Raw genomic sequence first — 18551 nt, forward strand, 5'->3', positions numbered from 1 at the left:
GCCGTGGTGATGCGTCTTGGTCACTGGGAGACGGCTGAGCTGTGGGGTGAGTTCAGACGGGGATGGTGCCCCGCACCCCGGCCAGGCAGGCTCTCCAGTGAGGGGGTGTCAGTTTCCTGCTGGCCTCTCGCCCGTCACTATTTGGCATCTCGGGAGCTGTGATTGGCCGTGCCACGCTCTGTCCTCCCCTCAGCCTGCCCGGCCATTCTCACCCACCCTAGGCCAGTCGGTTGTGGACCAGGCTGTGATGTCTGCCCTTCTGCAGACCCGGCTCAGCTCCCTGCACCCACTTCTGTGCCTTCTGTGTTCTGGGCTGTTCGCAGGCCCAGAGCCGGTGGGCAGGCACCCCGTGGCCGGGAGGGCTGTCCGTGTGAATTCCCTGGGGCTTGAAAAGGAGCACAGCCGGCCTTCCATCAGGCACCTCTCGATGGATATGGAAGGGGCATGTCGGGGCCTGGGGGCTGCTCGTCTTCCCATGCACTGAGCCCCCAGATGATCCCCGTGCAAAATCCAGGTGTGGTGTTGGCACCCCAGCCGTGTGCCAGGCAGTCCGTGGCGGGCGCCACAGGCCTCGGACTGGTGGGCCACAGGGTTCCCGAGCGGCAGGTCAGGACTGAGAGAGTGAGGCCTTTCCCTGGGTCCAGGGCCCAGACTGACGCCGGCTGGAGGCCCCTCCACTCACCGCCTGCACCCCTCAGCCCCTGCCCTCACGTGAGCCCCCAGGGCTGAGCTCAGGTGTTGGATGCCCAGGCTCCCCGGCAGCCCAGCCCGTTCCCAGTCCTTCATGGTCACTGAAGGACATGGAAGCAGGTTGCCCCACAGAGACTGCTGTTCTCCGAGCCCTGGGCAGGGGGAAGGGAGGACGGGCACAGGGCCTTGCAGGGGTGTGGTCGCCGGGGCAGCCGGAGCAGCTCCACACAGTAAGTAAGAGCATCTCACCAAAAACAGTGCGTTTCTCCAGCCGTCCTGGGACCTGAGCTCAGGTCCTGGGGCAGGAAGGGGCAGCAGTGCAGCTGTTAGCTGTCACTGGGGGTCAACTGTGGCCCGGTGCCACCTCTTAGATCCTCCCCCGTCCCCTTCCGAGGCTGCGACCGGACCCCTGCCAATCGGGTTCTCACTCCTCCCCATCCCCTACGCCTGCTCCATGAAGGTGGAAGGAACACATTTTTAAAAAGGTTGGAGCCTGGGCTTCCCTGGTGGCAAAGTGGTTAAGAATCCGCCTGCCAATGCAGGGGACAAGGGTTCAAGCCCTGTCCGGGAAGTTCCCACACGCCGCGGAGCAATGAAGCCCGTGCGCCACAACTACTGAGCCTGCGCTCTAGAGCCCAAAAGCCACAACTACTGAGTCCTAGTGCCCCAACTACTGAAGCCCATGCGCCTAGAGCCCGTGCTCCGCAACAAGAGAAGCCACCGCAATGAGAAGCCCACGCACCGCAACGAAGAGTGGCCCCCGCTCACCGCAACTGGAGAAAGCACGCACACAGAAAGGAAGACACAACACAGCCAAAAATAAATAAATAAAATAAATTAATTAATTTTTAAAAATCATATTAAATACCTATTAATGAGATTTTTAAAAATAGTCAGTTAGTTAATTAATTGTGCCGGGTCTTAGTTGCCACAGGCCAGCTCCTTAGTTGTGGTAATGACATATTTTATATTCTTTTTTGTTCCTGAACAAAGGCCTCAGAATCGAGTATCTATTTGATAATGCTCACAGCATAGCTCAGCACGGAATAGCCACATTGTATTTCTTTGGCTGCTATGTACCAAACAGCCTTTTGTACTGTTTTACCAAATGCATGTATTTAATGCCTATTTTAAAAAACATAGTGAGATCTCAAAACTTTAAATTGACTAAAGTAAGATTCTCTCTGTAGTACTACTTATTTGACCAACACCACCTGATAACACCAGTGTGGTGCACTGAGCCTTACTCTAGCATATCGGGATAAACCCTGTTTCGACAAGTGTTCATCCTCCAAGTCCCCAAGGCCTCTCACACACTACCAGTGAAACTGCTTCCTGCTTGGGAAAGAGTGCCCCATTTCGTTTCTTTAGAAGCTTGAAGGCTATGTAAGCCCTCCAAAAGGTTAGAGGGCAAAGATCAACTCTAAAACTGGCACATTTGTTGAAAAAAAAGACTTGTCAACATTACAAGAGCCAGCTTGCTTTCACTTGTGACACGTTTTCTTAGGAGGCAAGGGATGTGGCCATATGACTTGGACAAGCTGTTTCCCTCTGTCTCAGTGTCCCACCTGTGAGTGGGTAGTCTGACTAAACTTAATTACAGACATCTGAATAAGGATCATGAACAGTGGCATCTAATTTCCAAAATAAAAACAGGAGAATGAGTATGTCTTTTACAACAGGACGTCAAGTCTACCTCAAAGATATTGGTAGCCTTGAGTCCATTGCTTCTCACTGAGTGCAACTGTGCCCCCCAGGGGACATCTGGGAAAGTCTGAAGGTGATTTTGGTTGTCACAACTGGGAGGAGAGAGAGGGAATGTTACGGGCACCTAGTGAGTAGAGGTCGGGACCTTGCTAAACACTCTACGATGCACAGGACTCACACACCACAGCAAAGGTTTATCTGGCCCCAAAAGTCAATGCCTTGGTTGAGAAACCCTGCCTTAGAGAAAACCACGGATACTCATCTTTAGCAGGTAACAGGGCATTTACTACCCACCTGTAAACCTACAGACTTCCTGACTTACACAGCTAATCCTGTGGCAGGAACGACATAGATAGCGTGTGACCATCTGGTATTATCTAGGTTAACCCCTCAAGTCACATGGGACAGTGTTAGAGACTGACATTTTCTATATTGGAGGTCTTTGGCAAGCCACCAGTTTTCTAACCTAAAAAGTCTAAGCAGCATTATTACAATACACATAATAACACGAAAATTCTGCTTTTACAGAGAATTTAGATGTGGGAAAGGAGCTTATCTGACATCAGAAGCAAATGCTTTGAACACATCACATCTGCTGGTTCGACTGTCAAATGTTGACAGCTGGAGACATAGGAAGGTAGACAGGAGAGAACAGACCAAAGTTACAGGCCTGCTGAGTCCTCAGGTCTAACCATAATACACTTCGTACTGCCCTGGGTCCAGGGATGTGTTCTAACACCCTCTCATCGAAAGACAAAGGAGAAGCCACAATGAGACGGTAGGAGGGGCACAATCAGAGTAAAATCAAATCCCATAACTGGTGGGTGGGTGACTCACAGACTGGCGAACACTTATACCACAGAAGTCCACCCACTGGAGTGAAGGTTCAGAGCCCCACGTCAGGTTTCCCAACCTGGGGGTCCGGCAAAAGGAGGAGGAATTCATAGAGAATCAGACTTTGAAGCCTAGTGGGAATTGATTTCAGGACTTCGACAGGACTGGGGGAAACAGAGACCCCACTCTTGGAGGGCGCACACAAAATAGTGTGAGCATCAGGACCCAGGGGAAGGAGCAGTGACCCCGGGGGACACTGAACCAGACCTACCTGCTCGTGTTGGAAGGTCTCTGGCAGAGGAGGGGGGTGGCTCTGTTTCACCGTGGGGACAAGGACATTGGCAGCAGAAGTTCTGGGAAGCACTCCTTGGTGTGAGCCCTCCCAGAGTCTGTCATTAGCCCCACCAAAGAGCCCAGGTAGGCTCCAGTGTTGGGTTGCCTCAAGCAAAACGACCAACAGGGAGGGAACCCAGCCCCACCCATCAACAGTCAAGTGGATTAAAGTTTTACTGAGCTCTGACCACCACAGCAACAGTCAGCTCTACCCACCACCAGAGCCTCCCATCAAGCCTCTTGGATAGCCTCAACCATCAGAGACAGCAGAATCAAGAAAAACTATAATCCTGCAGCCTGTGGAAGAAGAACCACATTCACAGAAAGATAGACAAGATGAAAAGGCAGAGGGCTACATACCAGATGAAGGAACAAGATAAAACCCCAGAAAAACAGCTAAATGAAGTGGAGATAGGCAACCTTCCAGAAAAAGAATTCAGAATAATGATAGTGAAGGTCATCCAAGACCTCGGAATAAGAATGGAGGCAAAGATCGAGAAGATGCAAGAAATGTTTAACAAAGACCTAGAAGAATTAAAGAACAAACAAACAGAGATGAACAATATAACAACTGAAATGAAAACTACACTAGAAGAAATCAATAGCAGAACAACTGAGGTAGAAGAACGGATAAGTGACCTGGAAGACAGAATGGTGGAATTCACTGCTGCAGAACAGACTAAAGAAAAAAGAATGAAAAGAAATGAAGACAGCCTAAGAGACCTCTGGGACAACATTAAACACAGCAACATTCGCATTATAGGGGTCCCAGAAGGAGAAGAGAGAGAGAAAGGATCAGAGAAAATATTTGAAGAGATTATAATTGAAAACTTCCCTAACATGGGAAAGGAAATAGCCACCCAAGTCCAGGAAACGCAGCGAGTCCCATACAGGATAAACCCAAGGAGAAACACGCCGAGACACATAGTAATCAAATTGGCAAAAATTAAAGACAAAGAAAAATTATTGAAAGCAGCAAGGGAAAAACGACAAATAACATACAAGGGATCTCCCATAAGGTTAACAGCTGATTTCTCAGCAGAAACTCTACAAGCCAGAAGGGAGTGGCATGATATACTTAAAGTGATGAAAGGGAAGAACCTACAACCAAGATTACTCTACCCGGCAAGGATCTCATTCAGATTTGATGAAGAAATCAAAAGCTTTACAGACAAGCAAAAGCTAAGAGAATTCAGCATCACCAAACCAGCTCTACAACAAATGCTAAAGGAACTTCTCTAAGTGGGAAACACAAGAGAAGAAAAGGACCTACAAAAACAAACCCAAAACAATTAAGAAAATGGTCATAGGAACATACATATTGATAGTTACCTTAAATGTGAATGGCTTAAATGCTCCAACCAAAAGACACAGGCTTGCTGAATGGATTCAAAGACAAGACCCATATATATGCTGTCTACAAGAGACCCACTTCAGACCTAGGGACACATACGGTCTGAAAGTGAGGGGATGGAAAAAGATATTCCATGCAAATGGAAATCAAAAGAAAGCTGGAGTAGCTATACTCATATCAGATAAAATAAACTTTAAAATAAAGAATGTTACAAGAGACAAGGAACGACACTACATAATGATCAAGGGATCAATCCAAGAAGAAGATATAACAATTATAAATATATATGCACCCAACATAGGAGCACCTCAATACATAAGGCAACTGCTAACAGCTATAAAAAAGGAAATTGACAGTAACACAATCATAGTGGGGGACTTTAACACCTCACTTACACCAATGGACAGATCATCCAAAAAGACAACTACTAAGGAAACACAGCTTTAAATGACACAGTAGACCATACAGATTAAATTGATATTTATAGGACATTCCATCCAAAAACAGTAGATTACACTTTCTTCTCAAGTGCGCACGGAACATTCTCCAGGATAGATCACATCTTGTGTCACAAATCAAGCCTCAGTAAATTTAAGCAAATTGAAATCATATCAAGCATCTTTTCTGACCACAACGCTATGAGATTAGAAATGAATTACTGGGAAAAAAACGTAAAAAACACAAACACATGGAGGTTAAACAATACACTACTTAATAACCAAGAGATCACGAAGAAATCAAAGAGGAAATCAAAAATACCTAGAGACAAATGACAATGAAAACACGACGATCCAAAACCTATGGGATGCAGCAAAAGCAGTTCTAAGACAGAGGTTTATAGCTATACAAGCCTACCTAAAGAAACAAGAAAAATCTCAAGTAAACAATGTAACCGTACACCTAAAGGAACTAGAGAAAGAAGAACAAACAAAACCCAAAGTTAGCAGAAGGAAAGAAATCATAAAGATCAGAGCGGAAAGAAATGAAATAGAAACAAAGAAAACAATAGCAAAGATCAATAAAACTAAAAGCGGTTCTTTGAGAAGGTAAACAAAATTGATAAGCCTTTAGCCAGACTCATCAAGAAAAAGAGGGAGAGAACTCAAATCAATAAAATTAGAAATGAAAAAGGAGAAGTTACAATAGACACCGCAGAAATACAAAACATCCTAAGAGACTACTACAAACCAATCTATGCCAATAAAATGGACAACCTGGAAGAAATGGACAAATTCTTAGAAAGGTATAACCTTCCAAGGCTGAACCAGGAAGAAACAGAAAATATGAACAGACCAATCACAAGTAATGAAATTGAAACTGTGATTAAAAATCTTCCAACAAACAAAAGTCCAGGTCCAGATGGCTTCACAGGTGAATTCTATCAAACATTTAGAGAAGAGCTAACACCCATCCTTCTCAAACTCTTCCAAAAAATTGCAGAGGAAGGAACACTCCCAAACTCATTCTATGAGGCCACCATCACCCTGATACCAAAACCAGACAAAGATACTACAAAAAAAGAAAATTACAGACCAATATCACTGATGAATATAGATGCAAAAATCCTCAACAAAATACTGGCAAACAGAATCCAACAACACATTAAAAGGATCATACACCACGATCAAGTGGGATTTATCCCAGGGATGCAAGGATTCTTCAATATACGCAAATCAATCAATGTGATACACCATATTAACAAATTGAAGAATAAAAACCATATGATCATCTCAATAGATGCAGAAAAAGTTTTTGACAAAATTCAACACCCATTTCTGATAAAAAACTCTCCAGAAAGTGGGCATAGAAGCAAGTTTCCTCAACATAATAAAGGCCATATATGACAAACCCACAGCAAACATCATTCTCAATGGTGAAAAACTGGAAGCATTTCCTCTAAGATCAGGAACGAAACAAGGATGTCCACTCTCACCACTATTATTCAACATAGTTTGGAAGTCCTAGTCAAGGCAATCAGAGAAGAAAAAGGAATAAAAGGAATACAAATTGGAAAAGAAGAAGTCAAACTGTCACTGTTTGCAGATGACATGACACTATACATAGAGAATCCTAAAACTGCCACCAGAAAACTGCTAGAGCTAATTAATGAATATGGTAACGTTGCAGGATACAAAATTAATGCACAGAAATATCTTGCATTTCTATACACCAATGATGAAAAATATGAAAGAGAAATTATGGGAACACTCCCATTTACCATTGTAACATAAAGAATAAAATACCTAGGAATAAACCTACCTAGGGAGACAAAAGACCTGTATGCAGAAAACTATAAGACACTGATGAAAGAAATTAAAGATGATACCAACAGGTGGAGAGATATACCATGTTCTTGGATTGGAAGAATCAATATTGTGAACATAACTATACTTCCCAAAGTAATCTACAGATTCAATGCAATCCCTATCAAATTACCAATGGCATTTTTTACGGAACTAGAACAAATCATCTTAAAATTTGTATGGAGATACAAAAGACCCCGAATAGCAAAAGCAGTCTTGAGGGAAAAAAACGGAGCTGGAGGAATCAGACTCCCTGACTTCAGACTATACTACAAAGCTACAGTAATCAAGACAATATGGTACTGGCACATAAAAGGAAACATAGATCAATAGAACAAGATAGAAAGCCCAGAGATATACCCACACACCTATGGTCAACTAAGCTATGATAAAGGAGGCAAAGATATACAATGGAGAAAAGACAGTCTCTTCAATAAGTGGTGCTGGAAAAACTGGACAGCTACATGTAGAAGAATGAAATTAGAATACTCCCTAACACCATACACAGAAATAAACTCAAAATGGATTAGAGACCTAAATGTAAGACTGGACACTATAAAACTCTTAGAGGAAAACATAGGAAGAACACTCTTTGACATAAATCACAGCAAGATCTTTTTTGATCCACCTCCTAGAGTAATGGAAATAAAAACAAAAATAAACAAGTGGGACCTAATGAAACTTCAAAGCTTTTGCACAGCAAAGGAAACCATGAACAAGACGAAAAGACAACCCTCAGAATGGGAGAAAATATTTACAAACGAATCAACGGACAAAGAATTAATCTCCAAAATATATAAACAGCTCATTCAGCTCAATATTAAAGAAACAAACACCCCAATCCAAAAATGGGCAGAAGACCTAAATAGACATTTCTCCGAAGAAGACATACAGACGGCCACGAAGCACATGAAAAGATGTTCAACATCACTAATTATTAGAGAAATGCAAATCAAAACTACAATGAGGTATCACCTCACACCAGTTAGAATGGGCATCATCAGAAAATCTACAAACAACAAATGCTGGAGAGGGTGTGGCGAAAAGGGAACCCTCTTGCACTGTTGGTGGGAATGTAAATTGATACAGCCACTATGAAGAACAATATGGAGGTTCCTTAGAAAACTAAAAATAGAATTACCATATGACCCAGCAATCCCACTACTGGGCATATACCCAGAGAAAACCGTAATTAAAAAGACACATGCACCCGATTGTTCATTGCAGCATTATTTACAATAGCCAGGTCATGGAAGCAACCTAAATGCCTATCAACAGACGAATGGATAAAGAAGTTGTGGTACACATATATAATGGAATATTACTCAGCCATAAAAAGGAACGAAATTGAGTCATTTGTTGAGACGTGGATGGATCTAGAGATTGTCATACAGAGTGAAGTAACTCAGAAAGAGAAAAACAAATATCGTATATTAACGCATGTACGTGGAACCTAGAAAAATGGTACAGATGAACCGGGTTTCAGGGTACAAGTTCAGACACAGGTGTAGAGAAAAAACGTATGGATACCAAGGGGGGAAAACTGCAGTGGGGTGGGGAAGGTGGTGTGCTGAATTGGGCGATTGGGATTGAAATGTATAAAGTGATGTGTATAAAGTTGATGACTGATTAAAAAAAAAAATTCTCCATGACCCCTGTCATCACAATGTTCCATGACACTTGTCATCACAATTCACCATGGCCCTTGTCATCACAATGCTCAATGACCCCTGTCATCACAATGCTCCATGACACCTTCCATCACAATGCTCCTTGGCCCGTGTAATCACAATTCTCCATGACCCTTGTCATCACAATGCTCCATAACCCTTGTCATCACAATGCTCCATGGCCCTTGTCATCACAATGCTCCATGCCCCTGTCATCACAGTGCCCAATGACACACAATGCTTTTATCACAATGCTCCTTTACCCCTCTTATCACAATGCTCCCTGACCACTTTCATCACAATTCTCCATGACCCCTGTCATCAAAATGCTCCCTGACCACTTTCATCACAATTCTCCATGACCCCTGTCATCACAATGCTCCATGATCCCTTTCATCATAATAATCCATGACTCCTTTCATCACAATGCTCAGTACGCCTTTCATCACAATGCTCCATGACCCTTCTCATCACAACGCTCCTCAGCCCGTGTCATCACAATGCTACATGCCCAATGTCATCCCAATGTTCCATGACCACATTCATCACAATGCTCCATGACCCGTTTCATCACAATGCTAAATGGCCCTTGTCATCACAATGCTCCATGGCGTTTGTCATCACAATGCTCCATGCCCCCTGTCATCGCAATGCTTCAACACAACTTTCATTACAATGCTCCAAGACCTCTTTCATCACAATGCTCCTTGGCCCGTGTCATCACAATGCTCCATGACTCCTTTCTTGGCAATGCTCCATGACCTCTGTCATCACAATGCTCCATAATCCCTGGCATCACAATGCTCAATGACCCCTGTCCAAACAATGCTTCATGACCCCTTTCATCACAATGCTCCGTGACCCATGTCATCACAATGCTACAGGATCCCTTTCATCACAATGCTCCTTGGCACGTGTCATCACAAGGCTCCATGTACCTTATCATCACAATGCTCCAAGACACTTTTCATCACAATGCTCCATGACCCCTGTCATCACAATGCTCCATGACCCTTGTCATCACTATGCTCCATGACGCCTTTCATCGCAATGTTCCAGTACCCCTTTCATCACAATTCTCCAGGCCCTCTGTCACCACAATGCTCCATAACTCCTGACATCACAATGCCCCATGACCCCTGTCATCACAATTCTCCATGGATCTTGTCATCAAAATGCTCCATGCCCGTGTCACCACAATGCTTCATGACCCTTGTCATCACAATGCTCCATGGCCCGTGTCAGCACAATGTTCCATGACCTCTGTCATCACTATGCTCCATGACCCTTTCATCACAGTGCTCCATGACCACTTTCATCACAATGCTCCATGATCCCTTTCATCACAATGCTCCATGACCCCTTTCATCACAGTGCTCCAGTACCCCCTTTCATCACAATGCCCCATGGCCCCTGTCATCACAATGCTCCATGACCGTTGTCATCACAATGTTCCATGGCCCTTGTCACCACAATGCTCCATGCCCACTGTCATCACAATGCTCCATGACCACATTCATCACAATACTCCAAGACACGTTTCATCACAATGTTAAATGGCCCTTGTCATCACAATGCTCCATGACCCTTGTCATCACAATGCTCCATGACACCTGTCATCACAATGCTCCATGGCCCTTGTCCTCACAATTCTCTATGACCCTTCTCATCACAATGCTCCATGACACGTGTCATCACAACGCTCCATGACCCGTGTCATCCCAATACTCCATGACCCCTTTCATCCCAATGCTCCAGTACGCCTTTCACCACAATGCTCCCTGCCCCCTTTCATCACAATACCCCGTGACCCCTGTCATCACAATGCTCCATGGCCCTTGTCATCACAGTGCTCCATGACCCCTGTCCTCACAATGATCCATGACACTTGTCCTCACAATGATCCATGACCCTTGTCATCACAATGCTCCATGCCCCCTGTCATCACAATGCATCATGACCACTTTCATCACATAGCTCCATGACCCCTTTCATCACAATGCTCCTTGGCCCGTGTCATCACAATGCTCCATGACCCTTGTCACCACAATGCTCCATGGCTGTGGTCATAACCATGTTCCATGACTACTTTCATCACAATACTCCATGACCCCTGTCATCACAATGCTCCATGACCTGTGTCATCACAATACTCCATGACCCCTTTCATCCCAACGCTCCGTGACCCCTGTCATCACAATGATCCATGACCCCTTTCATCACAATGCCTCATGACAGCTTTCATCGCAATGTTCCATGACCCTTTTCATCACAACGCTCCATGACACATGTCATCACAATGTTCCCTGACCCTTGAAATCACAATGCCACATGACAGTGTCATCGCAATTCCCCATGCCCTTGTCATCACAATGCTCCATGCCCTTATCATCACAATGTTCCAAGACCTGTCTGCACAATGCTCCAGGACCCTTGTCATCACAATGCTCCCTGACACTTGTCATCACAATGCTCCATGCCCTTATTATCACCATGTTCCATGCCCTTATCATCCCAGTGTTCCATGCCCCCTGTTATCACAATGCTCCATGACCCCTTTCATCACGATGTTCCATATACCCTGTCATCACAATGCACCATGGGCCTTGTCATCTCAATGCTGCGTGGCACTTTTCATCGCAAGGTTCCATGATCCCTTTCGTCACAATGCTCCATGACCCCTGTCATCACAATGCTCCATGACCCCTGTCATCACAATGCTCCATGACCCTTGTTCCTTCAGGCTTCATGCTCACCCTCCTCAGCTTAATGCCACTTTAAACTTTGGCCCGAAAGTTTAAATTTGCTTCCTACCCACTAGCCACAAACTTCACCTTGATCGTAACCAGCAATAGGTGGTATAATTTGAACATATTCCATATTATCCCCCAAATTATATAAATACATGACATCCCTACATTATGAAGGATATCAAGGTAACTAAGTTCTTGGAATATTTTTTTAAGTACAACAGTTCTCACATTAGGCAGTAATTTCTGTGTTCATGTGTCTGGCTCCCTCACTAGACTTTGAGTATTTTAAGTGTGAAGACCACCTTGTTATGAAAGCAGTGCAATACCTGACACATCATTCAATTAATATTGATGAATTAATGACAAATAAATGTACATATGTCCAGGGACAATGTAGCCAAAAGCCGAGATTCTGAGGCCAGACTACCTGGGTTCTAATCCCAGCTCCATCCTTACGAGATGTGTGACCTTGGACAAATTGTTTAATCTATCTCTTGAATTTTCAGATTCCTCATCTATAAAACATTGCAATACAACTACACACTTCATAGAATGTATATCACAGCACCTGACACAAAGTAAGTGTTATCAAACGCAAGTCCATGTGCCCGACGCCCAGTGAGGCCAAACAATAGCAAAACGTCAGAGTTTGGAGCAGAGAAAGGTTTATTGCAGGGCCATGCAAGGAGACAGGTGACTCATGCCTTAAAAACCCCGAACTCCCCAAAAGCTTTCAGCAAGCCCTTTTATAGGAAAGGTGAGGGAGGGGCATGATTAGTTGTTGCATACTTCTTGGTGTCAGATTCTTTGTTCTTGAGGTCAGGTCATGGTCAGGTCACGATGTTCCTATAAACCTCCACCAAAATAAACATTATTCTTTGTTCTGACAAGAAAGGGCAAGGTCCCAAGGCTCAACTTTTGCCCTCCGAGGTCCAGGCCTGGCTAAGAGGAGGGGTCCCTGCACAGGCCGGTTACCCTGCCGGGGAGCATTCATCCAGCACCCAGCCTGGGTCCTCCTGCCAGTGCCCAGCCCCGGCTGAGGAGGCAGATCTCAGCTGGTGGCACCCTCAGGGCCAGACCCTGCCCAGCCATCATCACTGAGGAAGCCAGGCTCCCAGGACCCAGCTGGCCCTCAGGCTTTTCTTTTATCTTTTTTTTTTTTTAATATTTATGTATTTATTTAGGCTGCGCTGGGTGTTAGTTGTGGCACACGGGATCCTCGTTGCGGCATATGGACTCTTAGTTGCGGCATGCATGCAGGACCTAGTTCCCCGACCAGGGATCGAACCCGGGCCCCCTGCATTGGGAGCACAGAGTCTTACCCACTGGACCAGCAGGGAAGTCCCTCAGACTTTTCATTTAAACTGGAAAGAATCATTTGTATAGGATCAATAGGAATATGTGTAGCAAATACCAATCAGGTTAATTCCCAGCTCACAATTGCCCCTCTTAGGGAATAGCGCCAACCACAGAGGTGGACCCAAAGTATAATGTGCAGTGTCCTTGCAACTTAACCCTGTCCTCTGGCCACCTCCTAGGGGTAGACAACCGATCTAAGCTGGACCAATTTTTGAAACTTAAACGGAGAGACTGAAGCTGGTTGAAGCTGTTACCTTAGTGGCAGTGTCCATATATTCCAGTTGCTGAAGCCTCCGCGGACTGTGACCCATGGAGATGCCACCACCATTAGGTCGCAGAGGTGGGGATGGGGGAGAGGTTCGCTGCTGCTTCCAGGCCTGGGCCTGGCCAGTGGGCGGCCGTGGAGAGGGCTCTAGAGCTCTGCGGGACACAGCCCTCAGCCTGTTCCCGGGCCCCCCAGCTCACCCGCCAGGCCCGAAGCCAGAGGGCCTGGAGGGTCCGAGGGAGAAGGACGCCATCCGCCTCTCACCGCACCGTCTGCCTGGAGGACCACTGCGATGTTAACTGCCGCCCACGTTAACTGCCGGCCGAGCTCAGGGTCTCGCGATAACGGTCTGGCTCTAACGGCTGCGTGCTCGCACGGCCCCTATCACATAAGTACTCAATAAATATATTTCTATTGTTACTGCAATTCAGAATGTCTGGTCACCATAGCTACCAAAAGATTCCAAGCATTTAGCTGGTTTAATTCCCAACTTTAGTCAAGAAAACCCCATTTTGTAAGCCTTCATTTCACAAGCTGAGACATGATTTAATGGGCTTACAGAACGTGGAAGAGTTCCAGGCACAGGTGGTGGGGAGCAGCTGTTTTCCCTCTCTGCTGAGGACCAGCTGAGAGTCTTAAAGAGCCACATGAGTGATTTCGGTGGAAAGTACTAGGAATAGCTTCCTAATAATGTGTGAGAGTGTGAAACCCTAGCCTGAAACCTCAGGGGAAGCCATGGAATCCTCTCCTGAGATTCTTTAAAAATGGGATACTTAATCGGCTCTAAGTTGGATAAAGACCAGGAAAACATCTCACATTAAAATAACAACAGTTTGCATGGGTCAGTCAAGTCTGAGTTGCACTGCTGTTGACCTAGTTCCTGCAAAGTACCATTACCTGGAGATACAAATAAAAAGGAAGAGAGTATGGGAAGCAGATTCCTCTACTTAGTGAGATTGCAATGAAAACAGTTTAATATGCTCTAAATCCTCATTCAAAATAACTTTAAATCTCATTAAGAAACCATTTCTGAAGGATCTGAATGAATGGTGCCTGGTATAAGTACTTCATGAGAGCAGGCAGTGTTGAAGGCCGTGTTTGAGGCAAACCCAGGTAAGTACCTAATACCCTATTACGTGCAGACCATGCCATATGCAATTTCCAGCTTAAGATGACAAAAACAAGAGGGGAGAGGCGCGGCCAGGGCGGGCGGAGCGCAGGCGCGGGCGCGGCCGCGGGCGCGGCGCGGAGGCTGAGGTGAGCGCCGGGCGGCGGTGCAGAGCTACTGGAGCGCCCGGCGGCTCCGGGTGGTGGTGGTGGCGGCGCAGACGAAAAAGGCGGCCCCGGCCCCGGCCCGTCCCGCGCCCCCACGGCCCCGCGGCCCCAAGCGCCCCCAGCCCCGGGCCCGTCCGCCGCCGCCATGGCCCGGCCGCTGGTGCCCAGCTCGCAGAAGGGGCTGCTTCTGGAGCTCAAGGGGCTGCAGGAGGAGCCGGTGAAGGGCTTCCGGGTGACCCTGGTGGACGAGGGCGACCTGTACAATTGGAAGGTGGCCATCTTCGGGCCCCCCAAAACCTACTACGAGGGCGGCTGCTTCAAGGCGCGCCTCAAGTTCCCCATTGACTACCCCTACTCTCCGCCGGCCTTTCGCTTCCTGACCAAAATGTGGCACCCCAACATCTACGAGACTGGGGACGTGTGCATCTCCATCCTCCACACCCCCGTCGATGACCCCCAGAGCGGGGAGCTGCCCTCGGAGCGGTGGAAGCCCACGCAGAACGTCAGGACATTCCTCCTGAGCGTCATCTCCCTCCTCAAAAAAAAAAAAAAAAAAAAAACAAGAGGGGAAAAGGCACTTCCATGCCACTCTCTTGGTTCGGGAAGTGTCAGAGAAACCCCTGTGAGTGGAGAGACCCAAATTACACACCTATTATTCTTTTCAAGGGCAAGAGTGCTTTGCATATTTCCTGTGGGAAGAAACTATTCTGATTTTAGTGAAGAGGTGGATGCAGCCTCTTGCCCTTCTTGGTTGCTCAGAGGAAGAAACCAAAGAGAAAGGAGATTTCTAGGGTAAAGAAAAAAGCTAGCAGAGACTTTGATCCTGAGCAACCTGAAGCTTGAGTTAGGGCTGAAAGAGGAGTAGGTATAGGTGACTGAGGAAGCAAGGCTTGTTTGCAGTTTTATAGCCACATAAGGGGATTAGACAGAAGGCAGGAATGGTGATATGTGATAAAGACACTTAAATGGAATTTAACGGTTTATTCTCTTCCAAATTACTGAACATTAGGCTTAAGTGTTTCCATATAAATATTAAATTATATGTATATAGCAGGATCACAAATTTGCACATTACCACTCAGTTTTTTAAGAAAAATGTAGCTTCTTCATTTCCTATAACTATTCTTCCTCCAAGCTCATACCCCATTGAGGAGTAGGGGCAAAAACAAACTTGCCAATTAACAATATCTCAGTTTCTTCCCTTTTAAACAGTGTCTTTGGGTAATTCCTTTTTTCAAAGAGAGAGAATTCTGTTTATCTCCTGTCCCCAAAATGGCTTACGGTGATGGGAAAGAAGGCCTATGGCTGACACGGTCAGCCTTACGCTTTGCAGGTAGCTGGTCTGGCCCGGCACTGACCTGGCATCTACAGGGGACAACTGGTCCCTTGTGGCCTTTTGGGACACTGTGCAATCATTGCCTGCAAGAGTCCACGTACACCAGACTGCAGGGAGCTGGAGGCTCTGCCTCAGACCATGGTCAAACCCAAGGCCAAGATGCTATGGCTCCCAAGCCAAAGCCAGCTTCTCCTTGGCCTGCAGAGGCTTGCAGCCTCTCGGGAGCTGTAGATGAGAAAAGGCCCCAGTGTTCTCAAGGCTCCCCGTTCCCAGCAGCATATTTCTAGCACAACCTGTTCTACTTCCCAAGCTTCCACCTTGTAAAGGAGGAACAAAGTATTTTCTTCTTACAGCTGCATTTGCTTTGTTTCACCACAACTGGTTTTAACCTCTAAAGCTCTAAAATAGTCATGACCTTTAGCAAACTCACCACCATCACGATCACTAAAAAAAGCTGATAAACAACTAAGAGCTCTGAGAGACCCCAGTTCATCATACCCTTACTGGGCCCAACTGAGGGCTCTTTCCTGACGAATGAACGACAGGACTTGTTTTAACCAACCATGCTCCATGTTAATGGATGCGTTCTGACTTTGCCAGAGTACAAGCTTCCAATCATGAATTAGCATAAGTACCATGGCCTCCTCCCTTTCTAGTGCATAAAACCCTCTGATTTTCCCCTCAGAAAATGTGTCCACTGCTGCACATATTACTTCCTTTGCCTGGGAAGTAACTAATCCCAGTACATGCTTTGTTGACACTGTAGTCACTCGTTTTCCATGAATAATCCCAACAGGAGGCAGAAGTGAGGACACAGGCATCTGATGTCTTTACCTTCCTCTTTGGTCCTCACTGTCCTCCTCTAAAGTGCTTATTTTTATAGGGTAGGACTTCCCCTATGTCATTGTTCCTGGGGGCACTAAGCCACATGACCTAACATTGGTGGCAGGTGGGATTCAGGGAGAGAAACTGGCTTAGTTATAAGAACACCTATTGAGAAGTAATTTTAAATTATTCTTCCCATTACACACCTGTATCAAGAAAGAAAAATCTCATACAGATGGCCAACAGGCATATGAAAAGATGCTCAACATCACTAATTATTACAGAAATGCAAATCAAAACAACAATGAGGTACCGCCTCACACTGGTCAGAATGCTCATCATTAAAAAGTCTACAAATAACAAATGCTGGAGAGGGTGTGGAGAAAAAGGAACCCTCCTACACTGTTGGTGAGAATGTAAATTGGTACAGCCACTATGTAAAACAGCACGGAGGTTCCTCAAAAAACTAAAAATAGAGTTGCCATATGATCCCTGCAATCCTACTCCTGGGCATACATCCAGAGAAAACCATAATTTGAAAAGATAAATGCACCCCAATATTCAGAGCAGCACTATTTACAATAGTCAAGACATAGAAGCAACCTAAATGTCCATCAACAGATGAACGGATAAAGAAGATGTGGTACATACATACAATGGAATACTACTCAGCCATAAAAAAGAATGAAATAATGCCATTTGCAGCAACATGGATGGACCTAGAGATTATCATAATATGTGAAATAATTCAGAAAGACAAATACCATATATCACGTATATGTGGAATCTAAAATATGATGCAAATGAACTTATTTACAAAACAGAAACAGACTCACAGACATAGAAAATAGACTTGTGGTTGCCAAGGGGGAGGGGGAGTGGGGGAGGCATGGGTTGGGATTAGCAGATGCAACCTATTATACATAGAATGGATAAACAACAAGGTCCTACTGTATAGCACAGGGAACTATATTCAGTATCCTGTGATAAACCATAATGGAACAGAATATTAAAAAAGAATGCATATATGTATAACTGAATCACTTTGCTATACAGTAGGAATTAATCAACTATACTTCAAAAAATAATTTTTTAAAAAAAAGAATGAAAAATCCACAGTTTAATATCATAGGCAACAAGATAAGGCAATTTTACTTATTAGATTATATACTAATAATTTTTTTAAAACACACACATAAAATGCTTAGCATGTACTAGGTACTTTTTTAAGAGCTTGACTCCTTTAATTCTTGCACTGTCCCTATATGGTAGGTACTATTGTAATTATCATCCTCATTTTATAGATGAGGGAACTGCAGCACAAGACAGTTAGATAACCCTGTCCAAGACTACAAGATGAACTGTGGATGAGCCAGGATTCAAGTCTCAACAATTGGGTGCCTATGAAACTCACAAACTACTGGCATTGTACCGCCACTGGGTGTCAGCATACCAAACTGAAGGGGCTGCAGTCTTTTTTAGGGAAAAAGGGAACAGCACTTACTGAGGGCCTTCTAGATGCAAAACACTGGTGCACACATTTCCCAATTTAATCTGAGAGATGAATAAACTTTTTAGAGAAGAGAATATGCAATATTTAGTTAACAGAGTAACCAATTTGCATCAGAGGAGCTTTTGTCCATATTTTTTTAACTGAAAAAATAGCGGTAGACTTAGAAGTTAAGAGGACTATTCCCTAGATTCTTCGTTAACAAAGGGCTTTTACCAGCTGTTCGCACCTATCACACAATGAAACCATTATTAGAAAGACTTCAGGGAAGAGACCACTCAGTGTGCTCTCTCCCGCTGCAAAAACCAGCCGGAGACAAGCATCTGCTATAAAATTA

General features: G+C 45.1%; 1 protein-coding gene across 1 annotated transcript; it reads left to right on the forward strand.

Moving 5' to 3' along the window:
- The first annotated feature begins 444 nt into the window (after positions 1–444).
- Positions 445–15900, forward strand: LOC137760717 (uncharacterized). The gene is made up of 5 exons (XM_068537627.1): positions 445–606; positions 699–711; positions 13464–13538; positions 14549–15117; positions 15877–15900. Exons 1-5 carry the CDS (start codon positions 445–447, stop codon positions 15898–15900), a joined length of 843 nt encoding a protein of 280 aa, XP_068393728.1.
- Positions 15901–18551: the final 2651 nt, after the last annotated feature.

Source organism: Eschrichtius robustus, chromosome 3, assembly GCF_028021215.1.
Source record: "Eschrichtius robustus isolate mEscRob2 chromosome 3, mEscRob2.pri, whole genome shotgun sequence".
Taxonomy (NCBI): Eukaryota; Metazoa; Chordata; class Mammalia; order Artiodactyla; family Eschrichtiidae; genus Eschrichtius; species Eschrichtius robustus.

What these genes read in the sequence shown, in the direction of transcription:
- LOC137760717 (XM_068537627.1), top strand. Translation starts at nt 445, where the DNA reads ATGTCGGGGCCTGGGGGCTGCTCGTCTTCCCATGCACTGAGCCCCCAG. An exon ending in CATCCGCCTCTCACCGCACC is followed by an intron (nt 13,539 to 14,548) that starts GTCTGCCTGGAG and finishes GCGGCGGTGCAG; the next exon opens with AGCTACTGGAGCGCCCGGCG. An exon ending in AAAAAACAAGAGGGGAAAAG is followed by an intron (nt 15,118 to 15,876) that starts GCACTTCCATGC and finishes TACGCTTTGCAG; the next exon opens with GTAGCTGGTCTGGCCCGGCA.